Source organism: Stenella coeruleoalba (assembly GCF_951394435.1).
Source record: "Stenella coeruleoalba genome assembly, chromosome: 1".
Classification (NCBI taxonomy): domain Eukaryota; kingdom Metazoa; phylum Chordata; class Mammalia; order Artiodactyla; family Delphinidae; genus Stenella; species Stenella coeruleoalba.
Window position 1 is genome coordinate 31606283 of NC_137169.1, and position 22102 is coordinate 31628384.

At 46.0% G+C, this 22102-nt stretch overlaps 1 protein-coding gene across 17 annotated transcripts in view; it reads left to right on the forward strand.

The window, feature by feature from the left end:
• MACF1 (microtubule actin crosslinking factor 1) overlaps positions 1-22102 on the forward strand; it is a 344741-nt gene that overhangs the window by 268082 nt on the left and 54557 nt on the right. For 16 of the 17 annotated variants that reach the window (XM_079928860.1, XM_079928859.1, XM_079928851.1 and 13 more), the window contains one exon: positions 21867-22028. In XM_079928860.1, the coding sequence (XP_079784986.1) occupies positions 21867-22028 (162 nt within the window). Of the gene's footprint in view, positions 1-9472; positions 15049-21866; positions 22029-22102 lie in introns of those variants that run through there. The other variant, XM_079928854.1, reaches the window with a different exon arrangement.

The following is a 22102-nucleotide window of genomic DNA, read 5'->3' on the forward strand; positions in this document are numbered from 1 at the left end:
TTCAAATACCAGTCTCTGTTAGTGGCTGTGGCAGATTAATGGGATACACTTATCCCCTGGGCCTTCAGAAGCTATTTTCCTACCACCAGTACTGTGATTTGAAATGTGGACCTTTCAGAACTTTGGCCACCCAGGGATGAGAATAAGTGGTGTGCTGCAGGGTGATGGTCTGTGGATCACTTTTGGGGGGTTAGGAGGAAGGGGCTCTGTATTCCTTTCAGTCCATCTTTCTGAGCATTTGCTCTGGGCCAGTCCTTGTGGTGAGAGCTGGGGTCTCAGATAGTCTCTAGTTAACAGTGCAGTAGGAGAAACAGGCACAAAGAATTGCAGTGGTGGTGATATAGTGGTAAGAACAGTAAGAGAGACCTAAGTCTAAATTATCTCTGATCCTAAACCCCCATAAATCAGATATTTAAAATCCCAGTTGCAGGTAAGAAAACTGAGATTTGAAGATGTTAAAGTAACTTGTTCAAGCACAGAGCAAATAAATGTTAGAGCCGGGATTGGAAAGATCTGTTTGGCACCAAAGCTTGTGCTTGACCAGTGGCCCTCAATGGGGGTGGGAGGAGCAGTTTTGGCCCTTGGAGGACATTTGACAATGTCTAGAGACATTTTTTACTGTCACAACTGGGGAGGCTGCTACTGGCATCTAGCGGGTGCTGCTAAATTTCCTATAATACACAGGATAGCCCCTTACAATAAAGGGTTATTCAGCCCACTTCTAGAAATATAGGGGGTTTTGATATTTTGCCCTTTTCAGATTCCATAACAAGTAAGAGTTAACTGATGAAATAGTCCCATTGCCTGGGGAAGCTTCGTGGTTTTCCTCCCTTTTTTCAAAATTTAGTCAAGAAACAGTGTTGGTTCTGAGAATGACTTGTACAGATCTGTTGGATCAGGTCAGGATCTTGGTGAACTAATTTGAGTCAGTGGCTAAAGAATTCTCTCCATGCTTGACCAGTCCCCACCCCACCCTGCCTGCCACAAGGTTCCTGCTGTGGAAATCAATCAGCTGTGTATCTCAAGCTGCTTCCTGTAGGGTGTGTTATGGAATGGCATCAGCCCTGCACCAGCTGGGAGTACTGACCTCAGTGTGATTTTATCAGACTGTCTCTTTTGAGCCTTGCTATTTGGAACAAAAGATCCTCTGTTAGGAATGCAGAGAGCTAGTGTGATTGGACAGCTAGCGTGTATGCACATGGTTCCCACGGAAAAAACAGACATAAATTATGCTGTAGCCTTCTAAAACTTGGGCCTCCAAGGTGGTTTTCCCTTAGCATCTGTCTGTATTCACCCTTCTTTCTGTGAGTGCTATCCTTCCCCCAGATCAATGCAGGAGCCATCCGATCTGATGGATTAAGTGGTGGCATCCTGCAAAACTGGTCTGTGTCTGTGCCTCCACTTTTTTGCTTCTCCGGTCTTAGGAACCACATTTTTGATCCCTACTGTCTATCCAGTCTTGTTTCCTATATAGACCATTCACTCCATCCACTTATCCCAAACACTTCTTATTCATTTTACCTATTTGATTTCTACTCATACCTGACCTTCTCAAAATCTTCTTGATCGCCCCCCGCCCCAGGCTAGCTCACTACTTCTCCTGTTCTCTTAAATCACTTAATATGTGTAACTCATTTGGCCTTCATCATATACTGCCTAATTTTGGCGTTTAATGATTATATGCATTGTCCCATCCCTCATCTTAATATATCCATTTTTGTGTCTCTCGAAGTAGTTAGCATATGGGTATATGCATAGTTGGAGATTAGTGAATATTTGACTGATTGAATGAGTGCTCTTTACGCCACGTGAACTGTAGGATTCAAAATGCTAACTGTTCCGCAACACTTGAGGTAAATCCTTGTGTGTCCTGAGAAATTCTAATCCTAGCCTGGATTCCTCACCTCTACATCTTGCCTCTGGGCTCCCTTCCTTCTCTACTAGTTATCATATGTTAAAGAAACACAGTTTCATTTCAGTATTAGCCTGAACAAAGTAAAACTAAGGAATTTACTACTTGAGATGCACCCGAAGAAAGCCAGGTTCTGAAATACTGTCTTGTAGTTACCCATTACATTAGAGTCATTGTCATTTACTCAACTAGTTGACACCAAGAAGAATCTTCATACTTCATTCAGCTTGGCGTAGTGAGAAAAACTGAATACGAGGTTGTGTCAGAAATATTCAACTTTGAATTCTGGCTCTATCATTTACTAGCTGAGTGACCTTGGGGGAAATTACTTAACCTCTCTGTATAGTTATTTCAACTATAAAATGTGAACAGTGGTAAATCCTACCTTTAGGGTTTTTATGAGAATCAAATGAAGTGATGTAGATGAAAACCCTAGGCAGATATTAAATGCTTAATAAATGATAATATTCTTTTAAGAAGTGTATCCAGACACACAAATTATAATATTATGAAATCTTTTTAATAAGAAAAGGTATTCCCTTGGTGCCTACAGCTTGATCATTCCCCAGAAGTTCTGATCTAAGACCCAGCACCAGATTAAATTAGTTCTTTTTCTTCTTGAAAAAATGGAAATGATGAAGATAAAGTAAATTAGTTTGATAACAGCAGTGAAACAGGTGGATGGACAAAGAGCCTTCCTGAGCAGTTTTTCTGGGGAACAAATGAAGAGCTTGTTTCCAGCCCTATACCAGCAATACATAGGCAGGTTTAGGTCATGACTCCTTAACACAGCTTTAAATATACTATATGTACACATACATACATATACATGGTTATTAATTAATTTATTCATTCATTGATATCAGAATCCCACAGCCAGCAAGTTTCTCTGAGACCATTTTGACCTTGGTTTATGTGCTCTACAAATCAGTATTATTTTCAAATCATTAACCAGAATTAACCAGAAGCCATTATCAGCTCAGTGACTTCCCCAGTCACTCAGTTACCTAGCAGATCAGCTTTAATGATCTCAGGGTCCTTGGCCTAATTAGCTTTTAGCATAGACCATGTTACCTTCCTCTGTTGCCATACAATGGCAACTACCAAGTCAGCATCTTTGAGAGAGACACCTCTTAATATTAATCAATCTTTAATTAAAACATTAAGATGTGAGGGGAAAAAATATCAGCTTAATTTCAGAGGAAACAGCTTAAAAACACAGATACAATTAATCTCTCTGCCAAGCACATATACCAGATCAAGATGTTTTACAGAAAAGCTTTCAGCAAATATATGTTTCTAGTATTTGGTTGCGTGTATTTGTGAGCAAGGGAAGAAGAAGATAAGAATTCAAAGAAATTGAACCTGTCTTAGGTCTTCTCCAGCTTGAATTCATTGCATCCATTCAAGTAAACCATTTAGTATCTCTCTCATCTTGCAGTTCACTCCCAGAGAAAGAGCTCTGATTTGGGTCTAATTCTTTAAATTCAAACCTAAGTTGTTTGTTTGTGATCAGTGATAAGAATTGCTTTAGTAACAAAATGAAAGAGTTTTCAAAAATCTCTTGACTCTGTATTACTTATTTTACCTCCTTTTCTAACGTTGGAGAGAGGACCCCTACAGCAAGATTCCTTAGAGATTCAGCCCAGGGATATGTTTCATAGAAATAGCTAAGCACCTTTGTGAAGTTGCTACTTTGTGAAAGTTGTGAAGTCATGCCATCCTAGAATTGGAAAGGCTCCTCTTGGTGTTAAGTGAAAGCCCACATGGTCACTTTCTCAAGGAAGCCTCCCCTGAACCTCCAGACCACATCAGGGCCCTTGACAGATGCTCTCATAGCACTGTTTGCTTTTCCTTCAGAGTACTTATTGCAATTGAATTAAAATGAATGTCTGTCTCCTCTACTAGAACATAGGCTCCTGATCATGTCTTGCTCATCACTTTCTCCCTTAGTGTCTGGCATAGTTTAGGGCACGTAGTAGATCCCAATAAATATTTATTGAACAAATGAAAAGAACCAAGGCTACACCTTGTGGAATTACTTGCCTTAAGAGGATGGGAAGAGGAGCCCAAAGACACAAAAGAAGGACTGGCTAGAAAGGTACCATCAGTATAGCACAGTGTCATGGAAGCCAGAAGAAGAGTCGCAATAAGGGAGGACCAATACTTACTTTCTCACCACTGCTTATCCTTAATCCCCTACAGTCTGACCCAGCCCCCATTGCTGCACTGAAACCATTCTTTCGGAAGTACCTCCTGACATCCTAGTTGCCAAGGCTAGTGGCCTTGTCTAACTCATTGTCTTCCTCATTCCTTGTGCACCATTTAACATCATATCTTCTTTCTTAAAACCCTCCTGTCCGTTTACTTTCCTGACCTTGTGCTCTCTCCGTTTTCTTCTCTGGCTGCTCTTCTGCTTTCTGTTTTGGTTTGTCTTTCTACCTCCCCAACATGTGGTGCCTAAAATCCTGTCATCTGCCCTCTTCTCCCCTCTCTCCACACTCAGCCCCAGGATGTCCAACCCCTCACCGTTCTACAAGAGAAAGTTTCCACGTGTCTATCTCTGCCCTGAACTTCAGTCTTTCTGGACACCTCCACATGGGTAGCCTTTGAGTCCCTCACACTCAGTATGCTCCACATGGAATGTGCTGTCTCCTGCAGTGTTTTCTTCCTCCCTGCTGCCGTCTTACAGTACTACTGTGCCCTCAGTCTTCCAAGAGTAATATGACAGCCTTATTTTAAATTTATTTTTCCCCCTAACCTCTACCTTCTATCAGATCAGTTGTAAAGTCCAAATCGTCTGCCTCTGCAATTTCTTTATCACGCCCTTCTTCAGTTTCATGAGTCCGGGCTTTTGTTACCTGTTACCTAAACTGTGTAACCCTCCTAGCTGATTGTTCCACCTTCCATCTTCCCCAACTATGCTCTGTTCTATACATATTATACCAGTGCAGTATCAGCAGACCTAGGCTCAAATCTTAAGAGCTTAGGTGTTTAATAGCTGTGTTCCTTTGGAAAAGTAAGTTTAGCACCCCAAGCGTCATTTGTAAATTAAGGATTTGGATTTTTTAATGCCATAATATATATTAAACAGCAGTTGAATGAGCAGCCAGGCTCAAATTCTTAGGAAACTTTCCACACACCACTCAGTAACTCACATGACCCCCTGGTAAGTTAAATAAGTAAGTCTTGGTGTAGTCATGGTGTTCTGAATAAAGCAAAAGTTCACGCTTGGCATTCAAGGGCCTTCATGAACTGGCCTTGAGCTACTTAGCATTCTGACCTTTGCATATCTTTCCCTTGCATATATCCTATAACTTAAACCATGATAACCTTGAATTTGCTTCTTTAGGGTCCCTACCTCTTTAGGTTTCCTGCCTCTAGTCCTTCACTTAGAAATCCTTTCTTTACTGTCTCTGTATATCCAGATCCTAATGAGTAAATGTGATTCCCTCCGTAATCCCCTGCTTTCCTTCCTCCCACTCTTCTGTTAGACCTTTTCTCACTTACAAAGCCCTGTGCTTCTGTTAGGCCCTTTCTCACTTACAAAGCCCTGTGCTTTTGTCATCACTACTGTCTTGGGGAGTGGCTAAAGAGGGATTAATACACTGTCTTTTGGAAAGTCTACAAGCAGGAAAGGGCTTACAGAGGTCATGAGAGTTCCTGAAGAGTGTGTGGAAAGTTTTCTCATGAGTTCAAAAATACACGAGAACTCAAAGAGCATCAAAGTCCTTAGTATATCCCATTTAAAGCAAGCTTCACATCATGCTGCGTTGCTTAATGAGCCACTCTGTAGCCATCTTTATGTAATAAAAGGATGGTAGTGACGGATGCCCAACAGGTTCAGACGAATACTGTGGAATTTCCACTTGCCACTAAATAAACGCTTGTGAAGTCTAGAGATCATAAGATGAAAGGCATTTTGTAAATTTTAAATGTGCAAGATCCAACCAGCCTTCTGTCCCCTCCTCTAGTCAGCACTAATCCTCCGAGAGAGAGGTGGATGAAAAGGCAGTATAGAATCTGAGGAAGTGTGGATCTAGGGTCTCCAGATTTTCCTAGGAGGCTGGTGGTTTAAAAGTCGGGAGCAGACAAAGGCAAAGTGCCAAGTCCAAAACTTGGAAAGGGAGCTGTGTTAGGGTGTGAGGAGACTCCACCTTGCTATTTTAATTAGGAGACAGCAGGAAAGGCCAGGACTGTTCTTTCTTCCAAGTTCACCAAAGGAAAATCTGACACCAATTCTGTTCTTAGGAATTTTGAAATGAGTAGAGAATTCTTTGAACTCTGTAATCAATTAATTGGAAACTAATTTGAAATTTGGCATCAACACAGATATTTGTGTTATAGGAATGGGGGAAGCATCCAAAGGGGTGCTCCCTGTACTTCTCTTTTTAAAAGTTTACACACAGCATGTGAAATGAACAGATGCTTTTTTTTGTTGGAGCTGTCAGGGTAACAAGAAGTTGAAAGCTGTATCAGGTATTTATTTCAGTCACTGAGATGGCTATTGGCAGAGTTCCACATACCAAAACTAAGGAGAAACTCATGAACAGATTAAAAAAAAAAAAATAAGACATGGAGGAAAGAGACTTTGTGCCTCCTTTCCTTCTAAACACAAACTGATGATGTTACATAAGGAGCGAAGTACTTTTTGCGGGGGTGGGGGGCGGGATAATTGGCCAACTTTATGTAATCCTTTCCACAAGGCTGTGTTTGCATTTGGGGATGTGTTTGAATTTTGGGGAGATTTATCTGTAATGGTCTCCTAATACGCTAGTCAGAGAGTGTGACTTAAGCTGATAAGTAATTTGAATCTGAACTTCATAGTTGCTAAAATGCTCCACTTATTTATTTGTATTATAATATGGAGCATTGGTGAGAGTGGTGAGAATAAGGTAGATAGGTGTGGGGAGGGATTAAGAAAAGACTGAATTGACTGGCACCTGCCTTGGTGAGGAAACAGGAAAGGAATTTCTGGCCATGAAGTTTGTGATTCCACATCAATATCATTCTTTATAATAGAATAACCACCCACCCTTAGTCCAGAGCCAGAATTGCTCAGATTCTTCCGAACAGAGGGCCCCTGGCACACTAAACAGTCTGTTATGATATCTCAACACATAAGTGAGTGTATTTGGCCAGGGAGATTTGCTAGTGAAATTGATCTTGCCTTTCCTGGGTTTTTCCAGTTGTACTTAATAATTAAAGGAAAATTAAAACCCAGATTCCCTGAAACGTAAAGTTATCAGATCTGTAAGCTTATCAAGCCTTCCAGGCACATTGTGTTACAGTTTGAAGGGACCTTAAAATTCATCTTGAACAAACTGTTAGAGGAATTGTAAATCTCGTTCCCCAAATCTCTGCCAAGTGATTGCTTGAATTTCTGCTCAGACACCTCCAGGGTCAGAAAAGTCATCCCTTTAGGGGACACCCTATTCTTTGAATAGCTGTGAGAAAGCTCTTTGTCGGTTTGAAATCTGCCCTTGGATCTTAGTGTGCCAGCTTCAGTAGACATCCAGAACAAGCTTCCTTCCTCCCACTTCCCAGCCCTTTAGATACTTCATCATATTGCTTGGAAACTTCTCTAGGTCAAGCATTCTTGGTTCTTTCTGCTGTTTGTTCCTCAGAGGACAGTGTTTCTAGTAGTGTCTTGCAGTATAGGACCAGGAGGACTCAGGATTCTGGGGCAGCTCCTTTAACAGTTTTAGAACTAAAGAATATTCAAGTTAGAAGGGCTGTCAAGACACAATCTAGTCTGCACATCCTCCCTTTCAGTTACAGATAGAGTCTTCTGGATTTGAGTAGGCAGAAATTGATCAGCTTCAAAGTGAGAAATGAAGTGTAAGACATTTTGCCGGTCTTTTGGCTGCTTAATTCTGATCACAGGCTTCAGCTGACACCTCATTTTTGTCAAGGACCTCTCTGGCTCAAGTAAGCCTAAGGCTCAGCTCAGGGTTTCATTGCCAGATCTCCATACACCAACTATTGGCTTCACTTACTGTCTGTGTAAAGGACAGAAATAACTTTTCCATAAGTTTTACCATCTGTATTGACCACTTGGTCAATTCAGTAATTTATAGACTTTTTTTCCTTCATAAAATCAGAAAATGATCATCACAAAGGGAGCAGCATATTACACCCCTTCAGATATGAAGCTGCCTCTGGTGGACAGTTTCGTGGGTTGCCCTTTATACTTTCTTTGTTTAACAGTCACCAGATGACTAGATGGCTTTTCTTTTCTTTTTATAAATTTATTTATTTTTGGCGACTTTGGGTCTTCGTTGCTGCGCACAGGCCTTTCTCTAGTTGCGGAGAGCAGGGACTACTCTTCGTTGCGGTGTGTGGGCTTCTCATTGCAGTGGCTTCTCTTATTGTGGAGCACGGGCTCTAGGCGGAAGGGCATCAGTAGTTGTGGCTCGCGGGGTTGTGGCTTGCGGACTCTAGAGCGCACGCTCAGTAGTTCTGACGCACGGGCTTAGTTGCTCCGTGGCGTGTGGGATTTTTCCGGACGAGGGCTCGAACCCCTGTCCCCTGCATTGGCTGGCAGATTCTTAACCACTGCGCCACCAGGAAAGTCCTAGATGGCTTTTCTAAAAGCCAAAAAGCTGTGGACGGGATTGTGGGCCACTTTTCTCTAGTATTTTCCATCTTGAGACTTGAAATACCCATGCTTTTTAGCTGGCCCCAGGGAGCTCACGTTTCCTTGGATGTGCCCAGCAATAAAGGAGCCCAGGTATTTGGGCGTGGGGCACTGCTGCCAGCATCTCCACCGTCGCGCGGCCCCCCAATTCCCTACTCCTCAGTCATCAACACCATTCACATCTGTGGGCAAAGAAATCTTGGAGGGGGAATGGAACAAGACCTGACGTACGTGAGGAGCCGAAGAGAGAAGGTGCTGGAGTTTATCCAATAACTCGGTCCGAATTTAAGTGCCAGGTTTAAGGCTGGAGTGTTCTTGGGCCCGGCAGAGGCGCGCTAAAGGTGACATTGGAGGGACTAGGGACACCCCTTTGGCGGCAGAACCGAATCCGGGAGCGATGCGAGCGGCATCGCTACCCTGCCGGCAGATGGGGCCCAGAGTGGCCCTCGCCAGAGCCGGCTGGCTGGGGGGCGGCGGGAGCGCCCCTTCTGGGTTCGCTCGCCCTTGGGCTAGGAGCCCGGCGGGTTGGTACGCGGCGGGGGCAGCGGGGGCCCGGCCCCCGGCAGGAGGGCGGGGCTTTCCTTTGTCAGGGGATTTGCGCGGCGCGGCCGAGACTCACGCGGGTGTCGCTCCCCGCCCCTCGCCCTCTCGGGGGGCGGGGCTCTCCCTCCGGCCCGGCGGGGCGCGGTGGGTGTGGGCCTGTGAGCTGAGCGGCCGGCGCCGGGCTCCCTCGCCCGGAGCCGCGCAGAAGCCCCTCCTTCGGTGCCTCGGCTTCCAATCGCCTCCGCCGCCCCCTCCCTCCCGCTCGGGCAGCTCCCCGTCGCGGCTCCGCCCCTGCCCTCCTCCCCTAGCCGTCCGCGTCGCGCTCCCCGGCGTCCAGGGGGGCTGCCCGGGAGGGGCGGCGCGGGGAAGGGGAGGAGAGCCTTCCGCCAGCCGAGCACTTCCAGCGAGCGGCGGGCGAGCGGGCCGCGCGGCGCGAGGGAGGAGGGCTCGCCCCCGCTCGGCCCGAGAGGAGCCTTTTGTTCCCAGCCAGAAGTTTGCATGCCGGGACCGTGACAGCTGCGGGCGGGGAGGACGGCGGGGCCGGCGGCGGCGGAGAATAGAGGCGGCTGCTTGACATGCAGCCCGCGGCGCGGCGGCTGCGGGCCGGGAACTGGAGGCGGCGGGGGAGGCGGTGCCCACAGTATGCGGGACTCAGCTGCCGGAGGGACAAACTAACTTCCTGAGCGCGGGACCGGAGACCGGCGCGGCCGGGAGCCACCTGCCAGCCTGCGGTGAGGCAACCCTGGCCCTCGGGGCGCGCGGCACGGCGCGGGGGAGCAGCGCTGAGCGAGCCCTTCCGAGTGACTCTCGGCCGCCGCTGCAGCCTGCCGGCCTCTAAAAGGCCCGGCGCCGGGCTCCACTCGCCTTGTTTGGCGGCCACGGCGCAGGGCTGTTCTGGGAGCCACAACAATGCCATGATGTTTTGGAGACAGGAAGCCCCAAGCTGGCCGCGAATGAAGGACTTCCTGTGTTTAAAGTTGCAGGAATATCCGCCGACCAGCCCAGTTCAAATGCAAACACCCGAAGTAGGGAGGACGAATGGCTAATTCAGACCAGCTGGACTCTCCAGGGCTGGAACTAAGGATAAAATGAAAGGAATTCCTAGGAGCTTGGGCCATACTTGAAGACCAGAGGGGCTGTGCCATTGTTATTAAAGGACACAATCGATATAAATCCTCTGCTTCCAACTCTGCTTGGGTGAGAAGTGAGTGGAACTAGATATTGAATAAGACTTGTCAATATCAGATGATTTTTTAAACTAAATTGGAAAGAGCAGTGCTCTTAAAAAAACAAAAAAGCCATAGAAGGAATTATTTTGTTTGTTGAATACATTGTACCGTTTATTTGCCTGCAAGTATGAGGCTGCTAACCTGTGAGGAAAAAGCTGTTCTTAGAGCGTCTCTCAGAATGGTTTCAAAGTGGGACTTCCAGGCCTTTCTGGAGGGAAGTTCCAATTGGTGGTTTGAGGTTACGAACATGTAAAAGGATTTTTAACTTAGCAGAATGCATTTTGGGGGAACCCGTGAGAAACTTTTTAAAGGTTGATGGTTCATCTTGTTTGAAAAATATGGGTAAGCCACTCAGCAGGCCAGACTGTTTAAGGCAGAACCCCATCTGCCTGGGGAAAGGAGAGGAAGAGGATGGCTATATAGAGGATTGCTATGTTCCGCAGCGATCTATATATGATACAATGAGGATAAATGAACAAATTGACCAGGGGTCAAAGCTTAATCAGACTTCAAAAAGCACCATGGAAAAGATAGAAGGAAGTACTATATCCAGCAATGGTACATTAGGAGCAGCAGCTAATGTTTTTGAATCCAGAGCACCAGAAGGCAAAAAGTTGGATGAGAGAATAATATTTGATGCACTAAAGCTAAGCAGTGATGTGCAAAAGTCAGCACCTGTGCCACCCAGAAGGCGGCCAAATGCAGAACGCAAAGACAATGTTAACAGGAGATCATGGAAGTCCTTCATGCCACCGAATTTCCCAGAATTTGCAGAAAGGATGGAAGCTTCTCTCAGTGAGGTTTCCGAAGCTGGTGCTTCAAATCCTTGCTTGCAAGAGAAGAAGGAATCCAGTTCTGCATTAACAGAAATGGACCACAGGGAACCTAAGTCAGAGTCCGTAACTCTGGAACATGTGTCCAAATCCATAGGTATTCCAGAAGGGCAGGATGTGAAAACCTTAGGTGGAGATTGCCAAGACTTCAGATTTCAGCAGCACAGTGAGATCTCTCCCCGTGAATTCCAGCCTCTAGAGTCAGAAGCTGCAGCAGCAAGTGGTAACACAGATGTAACGCAGGAACACAGATTCTCAAGTGCAACCTGGCCCAGAGCCATGAAAAGTTTGGCTAAGGGAGACTTTGGCGAGAAGCAGCACCCCCTTCAGGACACAGGTTGCACTGTAGAAATGCCACCTCTCTCCCCTTGCCTGAGTGAAGAGCTGTTGGATCCAGAGTTGCGTATTCTCATAACCCCCAGCCTGAGAGAGAAAACAGAGTCTGAGCTAAAGTTTGAGGAGGATGAGCGATGGATCATGATGGAGGCTGAGGAGGAGTGGGAGGAAGAGAAACTGTCAGAGAGAGGAAAGACTTTTCTAATGGCAGATGAGGAAAAGAACAGCCTGGCAGATGTTTTCGAAGAAAGAGAGCAAGCAAACACTGTAGCAGTGGTGGAGGATGGAGCCGACTTCTCAGCTGCTGTCTTGGGGACTTTTGACCACCTAGCTCTTGGTCAGATCTGTTGTTCTGATGACCCACAGCCAGCTAAGAACCTTTTGGCGTCTGTTTTCAAGGATGCATCGCTTGATTACAGTTGTGTCCTAACAGGTGAGAGTGCTGTAGGAGAACTGAGAAACAGAATTGCTCAGGGGCTAGAGGGTCTTGTTTCAGATTTAGAATACACTGTTGGTCCTGCCGATTCAGAGCAACTCTCTGACACAGATTCAGTGCAGATGTTTCTTGAACTTGAAAAGGAGTGTTTATGTGAAGAAGGAGTAACTCCTTCAGTTGAGCTGGAGACCCGAGCCTCTTCTGAAGGGCTGGCCCCATCCCAGGATGCAGAAAATTCACTTGTAATTAGTCATTTTCCAGGGGCTGCCTTAGAAAAGGAGCATGTAGGCCTTTTAAATGTAAGAGCAAAGGACTCTGATCCTGGGTTGGATTGTGACTATTTTAATGCCCTGGATTCTTCTCAGGTGCCTAATACTTTGGAACTTACTGCCTACTCTGATACCGTGAGGGACGCTTCCACTGTTAGTGAGGAGGAGGGTGAAAAAGTGCCTTTTAGCCCTGAGACTGCAGGGGAATTTAACTTTAGACACCCAGCTGATCTGGAGTCACCAGGAAAGCCAGACCCAGGAGGATTGTCCAACTCTGATCACAGGGCTTCTCATGAAGAAAATGTATCAGGCTTTGAAGCCAAGCTGGCCAAAGAAAATGGCAGTTTGTCCCAGCTGGACTGTAGTGAAGCTGAGGGGAATGCTGAGGAGTGTGTGGACAGAGTCCCCCTCAGTTCTGCTGTTAGCTATGAACTAATAGATGTTACCTCAGGATCTGAAGTAGAGGCGTTACCATATGATTCACATTTACTAACAGATGAGATTCATTGGGAAGGTGAGAAAGGAGCTATTAATCAAGGAAATAACAGTCTGACTTCCTTGGGAGATGTGGACCTTTGTGAATTGTTGTTCGTGGAAGGAGCTTGTGATGAGGATGGTGAAGCACAGGCACTGGGTTATGATGCCAGGCTGGAGGACCGAGCCCCAGCACATCTTCCTAGAGACCTCCCAGAGTGGGTCTCCCAGGATCTCCAGAGGAAGTCCCCAGAGTCAGAGATCCTGAGTCTGCACCTGCAGGTTGGAGGACTGGGACATAGCAGAAATGGAGTGGAAACTGTGAATGACATAAAGCCCAAGCTGAATGTGGCCTCATTGGAGGGAGGGGAAACAGAAATGAGAGATTCAGATTCATTGCTAAATATCCTTCTGGAGGAACAAGTTACCAAGGCTAGTAATACAGAACCAGTTTTGGAGGAATGGATATCCATCCCACAGAAGCCTGACCCAACTGCTGCAGTGCCCACTGTAGAAGAAGATGCCCTAGATGCTGCAGTGCCTGCCCCAGAGGGAACTGCTGTAGCTGCTCTTACAGTGCCCTTCCCAGAGGAGGGTATACCTGTTGTTCCAGTGGCCACCATGGAGGCACATGTCCCAGCTGCTGCAGGATCAGCCACAGAGAGGGCTGCTGCCCCAGCTGTTGCAGTGCCTGCTCCTGAGGGGACTGCTCCACCTGCTTCAGTGGCCATCACAGAGGAGGATGTACTAGCTGTTGCAGAATCCTCCCTGGAGGGGACTGTTCCAGCTGCTGCATTGCCCACCCCAGAGGAGCCTGTTGCCCCAGCTGCTGCAGTGCCCACCACAGGGGAGCTTGCAGCTCCCACTACTGTGGTGCCCACCCCAGAGGAGCCTGCTGCCCCAGCTGCTGTAGTGCCCACCCGAGAGGAGCCTGCAGCTCCCACTACTGTGGTGCCCACCCCAGAGGAGGCTGCCACCCCAGTTGCTGCAGTGCCCACCCCAGGGGAGTTTGCAGCCCCAGCTCCTGCAGTGTCCACCCCAGAGGAGTCTGCAGCCCCAGCTGCTGCAGTGCCCACCCCAGGGGAGTTTGCAGCCCCAGCTGCTGCAGTGTCCACGCCAGAGGAGCCTGCCGCCCCCACTACTGCAGTGCCCACCCCAGGGGAGCCTGCAGCCCCAGCTGCTGCAGTGCCCACCCCAGGGGAGCCTGCAGCCCCAGCTGCTGCAGTGCCCACCCCAGGGGAGCCTGCAGCCCCAGCTGCTGCAGTGCCCACCCCAGGGGAGCCTGCCGCCCCAGCTGCTGCAGTGCCCACCCCAGGGGAACCTGCCGCCCCAGCTGCTGCAGTGCCCACCCCAGTGGAGCCTGCCGCCCCAGCTGCTGCAGTGCCCACCCCAGGGGAGCCTGCCGCCCCAGCTGCTGCAGTGCCCACCCCAGGGGAGCCTGCAGCCCCAGCTGCTGCAGTGCCCACCCCAGGGGAGCCTGCAGCCCCAGCTGCTGCAGTGCCCACCCCAGGGGAGCCTGCAGCCCCAGCTGCTGCAGTGCCCACCCCAGGGGAGCCTGCAGCCCCAGCTCCTGCAGTGCCCACCCCAGGGGAGCCTGCCACCCCAGCTGCTGCAGTGCCCACCCCAGGGGAGCCTGCCATCCCCACTGCTGCAGCGCCCACCCCAGTGGAGCCTGCTGCCCCAGCTGCTGCAGTGCCCACCCCAGGGGAGCCTGCAGCCCCAGCTGCTGCAGTGCCCACCCCAGGGGAGCCTGCCGCCCCAGCTGCTGCAGTGCCCACCCCAGGGGTGGCTGCCACCCCAGGGGAGCCTGCTGCCCCAGCTACTGCAGTGCCCACCCGAGAGGAGCCTGCACTTCCCACTACTGTGGTGCCCACCCCAGAGGAGGCTGCCACCCCAGCTGCTGCAGTGCCCACCCCAGGGGAGTTTGTAGCCCTGCCTGCTGCAGTGTCCACCCCAGAGGAGTCTGCAGCCCCAGCTGCTGCAGTGCCCACCCCAGGGGAGTTTGCAGCCCTAGCTGCTGCAGTGTCCACCCCGGAGGAGCCTGCCACCCCAGCTGCTGCAGTGCCCACCCCAGGGGAGCCTGCTGCCCCTACTGCTGCAGTGCCCACCCCAGGGGAGCCTGCTGCCCCGGCTGCTGCAGTGCCTGCTGTGGAGGAAGTGTTCCCTGCTGGCGTACCCTTCCAGGGAGATACTGCCCATACTGACTCAGTGCCTGTCTTAGAAGAAGGAAGTCCTGTTCTAGAGGAGGCTTCCCCTGCTGGAATGTGGATCAAGGAGGACCTTGATTCCCCAGCATTTGGAATGAAAGAGGTGACTGGCACAGTGCTGCATGGGAAAGTGCCTCTGGCTGCAGTTGATGGATTAAATTCAAATGAGGTAATTGTTGCTCATGTTGTTGGGGAAGGATCTGGAAAGTAAAGTGAGATTTGCAAGTTCTCTGACTTGGTGGTGATTAGAAAGGGCACAGATTGTTCTTTCTTTGGTTCCCTTTGAGGTGTCTGGGCTTTCCTGGGCTTTTTTGGTCTTTTTATTGAGTTTATGGGGAAAATGTGTTTTTATCTGCTGAAAAACTTCATAATTCAGACTCATTGTTTTTAATTCAGACATAAGCAAAACCCAAAGAAAACAGGGATGTAAACAGTTTTTGGCTTACATTTTGAAAAAGATTATTAACAAGAAAGGGTGATTCTGCTTTTGAATTTTACAATAAGCATGTTCTTTCCTAAATCAAGAGGCTGCTTATTCATCAGTGATGTCAGCAGTCAGGTAGAGGCTAGAATGTGGACTTTGGAGTGAGACCTGGAGTAGTTTTTAACCACTCTGAGACAGTTAAATGTCCTGAGGCTCCAGTTTCTTCATTTGTTAAGGCAGAAGAACCCTATGAGGGTTGTGAGGATAAAATGAGATAATCCATTCAACGCACCAAACATAGAAGATTTCAATTACTATCAATATGCTCCCCCCTTCCCCTTTCTATCTGTCTATTTATTTATTTATTTATGGCTGCGTTAGGTCTTTGTTGCTGCTCACGGGCTTTCTCTAGTTGCGGCGAGCAGGGGCTACTCTTCATTGTGGTGCGCAGGCTTCTCATTGTGGTGGCTTCTCTTGTTGTGGAGCAGGGGCTCTAGGCGCGCGGGCTTCAGTAATTGTGGCACATGGGCTCAGTAGTTGTGGCTTGCGGGCTCTAGAGCGCAGGCTCAGTAGCTGTGGCGCAGGGGCTTAGTTGCTACACGGCATGTGGGATCTTCCCGGACCAGGGCTCGTGTCTCCTGCATTGCCAGGCGGATTCTTAACCACTGAGCCACCAGGGAAGCCCCCCCACACTTTCCCTTTCGAATAGATATGTTGGTTAGTTGAAAGAATTCACCAAGGCGGGTTGGAGGAAAGCCATATGTAGATGTGTGAATAACAGTTTTTTAATACAAATGTGTGTTTTTAAAAGCCTAATAAGGCACAATAATATTTATGAAAAAGAGACATTTTAGTCATCTTGTCAAACTTTGTATCCTGAAGCAGTCACTTTTCCTTTCCTGGACCTCTTGTTTCTTAATCCATAAAATGAGAATTGGGCTGATGTCCTCCTGGGTCTCTCTTAGCTCCAGGATTTTGAGATTCCTGATGTTAGAAAACAGAATGTGTTGTGAACCCTCTTCCCAGGCTTCCTGTCCTTGAGCATATTCTTGGTCAAAGGATTTTGAAAGTGGCAGCTTTCTGCAGTTCACCGTCCTGTCGTCATTTGGTCGCTGGTAAGCAGTGAAGGAGTTAGAAGTTTAGTCAAATACAGTCAGGGGTTACTGACTGAGGAGATGGTTTTGATTTTACACCATCCCCGGGACCCAAAACAGTGCCTTCTTCATAATATGCCTTCCCTGTTGCGAGTGGATGAATATTAATCTCCTGAATATCCATGGATGCTGCAAGAAAGCTGGGTTCACCCCATTGCAGAACCTTCCAGGGCAGCCTTAGCTGGAGGACCCATTAAACATGCAGCTGCCAGCAATGAAAAATCGTCTTGATTGTAGGCTATAAACCGTCAACTGTGCCACAGATCCTCCTGCTTAGCCGAGTGATGGTAGTGTCACCTGGGCTTCACCAGTTATTTTGTAATTAGGCATCCCATCAAATTAGAATGCATCACCTTTCAGATTGAGGGATTTGATTCAGTTTTCTGAGTTTTACTGAATTTGGGATTGACACTAAGATCCCAGCAACCTATCCAAAGTCACCAGCATTCTTGATTATACAGAATATTTCTAGTATAAAGCCTACAGCAATAATCAATGAAATATAGGGATTACATTATAAAGAGCCAGTCACATCTGCATAAAGGAAGAATATTCAGAGAAACCCTTAATATCAGTCTCTGGGATCTCTGTTTCCCCATCTACAAAATGAGTAGGTGGGGCTAGGTAATCTCTAAGGATCCTTCCAGCTACAGGAGGTTGTCATTTTATGAAATATTGCCTGATATAAATGACAGGAGAAGGAAATTGTAGCCCAGCTGTAAAATCTATGATTTAAAATGAACTGCTTTAGATCCTCTGCATGTGTGTGTACAAATGTACACATGTATACATGGTTAAAATAGATAAAAGCTTTCCAATTGCAATCGCAAGAAGGTTTGATAGAGGAAGCAAAAGGCCAGAATTTGCTTGCTATTTCTGTAGTGGGATCCTAGGCCCACTGAGAACAATATGTGGTTCTTTAAGCCCTCTCCTCATGTTTAGATTTCCTTAGTCTTATTTCCAGTCATTGGTTCAATGGAAGAAAAAAACCTTTTGTATAAAACAGTGGTTCGATAAAATTGAAATTTGCCAAGAAAGTCTCTTGAAGCAAAAACTGGGGAGCCCCGCAACTTCGGTTCAGTGTTTGAATACTCAGCTGATCAGCAGAACTTTTATGGATTTGTTTGCTTTCTCTAACACCATTTCTATGCAAGGATTCATTCATTTACTGGATAAATATTCATTGTGTAGCTACTCTGAGCCAGGCACTGGGGCTTCTGCAGTGAATAGCATCGGCATGGTCCCTGCCCTTGTGGAACTTATACTGTAGTAGGGGAGGCAGACATTAAACAAAAATGACACAAATACATGGCTACAAATGTGGCAAATGCTTTGAATAAAAAATAAAGGTTATGATGAGAAACAATAGGGGTATTTAACTTCAATTGTGGTGTCAGGGAAGGAATTTTAAAACTAAAACCTGAAGGATAAGTTATTTAGTTACTTAGAGAGTCAGAGGGAAGAGCATTCCAGACAAAGGAAATGGTAACTGGGAAGAGCTTGGCATGTTAGAGCTAAAAGAAAGCCAAGTGGCTTGACCACAGTGAGCAAGGGTTCCGGAAGAGTGCCTTGCAGTAAACCTGGAGAGTTAGGAAGGGGCCAGATGATGCAGGGGCTGAGAAAGAAGTCCTCAAAAGGATTTCTACCTTAAGAGCCGTAAGAAGCTATTGAAAGATTTTAAGTAGGGGAGTGAAATGATGTCATTTACGTTTTTTAAAAGATGGCTCTCAGCTTAAAGATAGAGAAAACTGGTTCACACTGACAGTAAACATTCTCAACATTATCCGGGGTTTATAATTCTCAGATTTCTTTTGTCTTATATTTGTTAGTTCGTATTATGATTATTGACATGGAATACAGAAAACACAGAGCGGTTTGCAACTTAAAAAAAAAAATCACACTGGCTACTGTGTTTAGAGTGGATTGCAGGGGATCAAGGACAGAGTAAACAAGCCTGCTAGATTACTGCAATTGTCCAGGTGGCTTGGACTAGAGAGATGTCAGTGGATTTGAAGACAATTGGATGGATCTAAGATACAGTTTGGAGGCAGAATCAATAAGACCTGATAATGGCTTTCATATTGGGAGAGAGTGAGGGGGAGTTATCAAAGATGACTTCTAGTTCTGGTTTGCACAACTGAGTGCATGGGTGTTGGAGGGTGGAGGGAACAAAAAGTACTCATTAAACCGAGAAGGCATCTTGAGACCAAAAAAGGAGGCAGTAGCTCCATATAATCAATGGATCAGTTTATTATAGGGTAACTTACTGTCAGGGTGAGATTAGACAGACAACAACTCGAAGCATTCGCAGCTGTACTCTGCACCGCCCAGGGGGCCACTGGGGCAATTCTACAGTTAACCTAGGGTCTGGGGTTTATGGGGTGGGGGCAGCAGGTGCTTGGAAACAGGACGTGCATTCCTAAGTCAAGATTTATGAATGGGTACTAGTCTCATGGGCGCCAGGAATATATGTCAGTGAAGGTTTTCATCATTGTTTGGGGACTAACAGAGCATAGGGGCTACTGGGTCCTGATGATTATTAAACAATATCTATTATCTACAAAGCCCGTGACAGCAGAGAAGTGATTTACTGTACGGTACAGTCCTGGGTTGGGTCAGCAAAAGGATGCGAGAAGCTCTAAGGGCCCAAAATGGCGTCAGTTATGCTCACAGCCATACAATGGGGGCGGTAGTAAATTGCTTAGGGAAGAACAGACTTGGGGAAGAGGAAATTAGCAGGTTCGATTTTGGAATGTTTAAGTTCAAGATGCCTGTGATTCATTTGTATGGCAATATTAAGCAAGTAGTTGGATATCCAGATTTGAAATTCAAAAGATACTTATAAATTTTAGAGTGATGAGCATTTATCATGGTAAGTATTTAAAGCCGTAGGAATGGATAGAATTGCTTAGAGGAGAGTGTGGAATGAGAAGAGGGCTCAGGACTGACGTGCTACTCTTATCCCTACCCACAAAGGCTAACATTTGGAGATATAGAAGAGGAAGCGGGCAAAGGACATCAAAAAAGGATCAGTCAGGATGAAAACTGGGAGACTGTGGTGTTACCAAAGATAAAAGCATTTGAAGAAGTTCTTTGGGAAGTTTTCTGTTTTATGTCCCTGTTACATCTTACAGCCTTGCAATAATTTTTACTAGTGTTCCGCTCTGGGAAATGTCTGCCAGCACTGGTTAGTTAATAACATGGCACAGTCCCACTGAAATAGTAAGGAGTAGGAATTTAATGTATCCTAAAAGCACTGGTTTTGCACAACAGCTTTATTTGGGAGTTGAGAGAAAAGGAGCAAGTGTTTTCAAATTTACTTTCTTTAACATTCTGTTCACTGGTGTTCAGTATAAATATTTAAACAGTACTTAGTATCTAGAGGCACTTTCATATATTTTTTAACCTCTGGGGGAAAAAATGAGACAAATACCCATTCCCTGTCAACTTAATCCATAGAGTGGGCATGGGAAATGAAGTAACCTCTAATGCTTCTATGTGAAATCTTCACGAACAAAGTAAATCCAAATTTTAAGAAAAGAATTCGCTGTATTATATGAAAGAGATTGTTAAGCTATTTAAATTTTATTTTTGCTTTTCTGTGTCATTTACATTGCTAGCCCATAGAGCTTCTTGCCAGGAGAGGAGGTATTCTCTGTGTTGCCCAATATATTAGGCCCTAGCCACACGTGGCTGTTGACCCGATGAAATGTGGCTAGTGTGGTTGAGGAACTGAATTTCTAGTTAAAGAGCCACAAGTAGCTGTTGGCTACCATATTGGCACAACAGAGAAAAAATTAAATGTCAGTCATAGCATGAGACAGGATTTAATTACTGAGTAAAAGGGGGCTCTTCAGTGTGGACTTGACATCTTCTCTCTGTACCTTAGGCATTTCTGCTTTCTTTGCCTTTCCAACCCCTGCCCCACAGCCGTTTTGTTGCACTCAAGCAGCTTAAGCCGTGGGAGTTGTTTTTCCCCCCTCTGCTCTGATTTTTCTGCAGTGAAAACATCTTTAACACAAAATAGAATCATAGCACTTGCTTTCTCTGGGAACCATTCTGTCGGAGTAACAGTCATTTTTAACTGAACTGCCTTGTAGTGTTGCCTAACAAAATATGGTGTAGTCGGATTATAGTGTAAAATGAAGCCCACTGGTGAGTACCTGTATAACCTTCCTTTTTCAGTGTTCCCTGGAGCCTTTCCTCCCTGGTGACTCACTTGTTCAGCCACAGACCACTCTTGCTAGAATCACTTTCCTAATCCTAGTGTGATCTGTGGTCTCACATAGGCCAAAACTAGTCTTACCCAAACTTATAATTTTCTTTCACATTTATTTTTGTCCTCTTCGATTTTCTGTCATTCTTTGGCTTTAATTGGCTCACCTGTCTTACTGAAACTGAAGGAACTTTTTATGGAAGAGAAAAGAATGGAAATAGATCGAGACTAGTGGAAATATGGCTCATTTTATCCTCTGATAATTGAGAGAAATCTGATCTTAGGGACAAATATTTATCTCATTCTTTTCCTTAATACCATTAGAGTGGCAAAAGTACTGTTCTCTTGTGACTCTTTGTTTCCTTTTAGAAAGTTCCAAGTAATAATGGACCTTGACTGCATTAGAAAGAAACATTCACATGGCTTGTTATACTTGTTCATATTGTTTTAAAATGCCATTGTTTCATGGTGAACATGGATATATAGTATCATTATTTTAAAAATATTTTATGTATACCTGCATCTTACTCAGAGTAGGTGCCTGAAGTTGTTAAGGACATCTCCCAGTATTACTGGCCCATTTCCCTTTGTAATCAGAAGAATACTATTTCAAGATTATTGGCTGTGTGTGGTCTGTGGCCTTGGAACAGAATGGAGTTAAATAGCCACAGGGGGATTAAGCTATGAGGTTGGTGTTCTTCACACCATTAATATGTTTTGGCTAATTGAGTTATTAGTCCAAGTCAGAGAAGAGCCTTGCATGTATCAGAGGTCAATTAAAGCTATTCCCCAAGGTATTCTTAATCTTAAATACTAGTCAGTCTTCCCTTTTAGGACTGATATGCATCACATTTCATGATATCTTGAGGCTGGTGCTGCTTTTATTCTCTATAGCTTTTTGCATTAAAAATTAAGAAGATTAAAAAACAAACAAAGACAAACCATGAGTCATTGAGTTAAATGCCTAAGTAGTGTTGTAACTCTCTGTAATTACTTGTCCATAAGAGAATGTATGTATTGAAATATGAAACCACGTTTCCTTGATCCTTTCCTGTACAAATGGCTTGTTTTCTCTTGTTATTCCTGGCCGTCCCTTGTTAAATCATACATCTCCCAAGAATAACCAGTCGCTGTGTGGTGTAGAGGATCTCATTGCCTTTAGATTAAATCTTCTTTGGCTTACAATTATCTAGATGTTTCAGAAAGAACAGGTGGATCCTCTTCAGATGAAACTACAGCAGGTGAATGGACTCGGCCAGGGTTTGATCCAGAGTGCCGGAAAAAACTGTGATGTGCAGGGTTTGGAACATGACATGGAAGAGATCAACGCTCGGTGGAACACATTGAATAAAAAGGTGAGTATACCGGGGATGGAGGGCAGAGAAAAGAGACATTGCAATCTCTGGTTTCCCTGGCACCTGAATGCAAA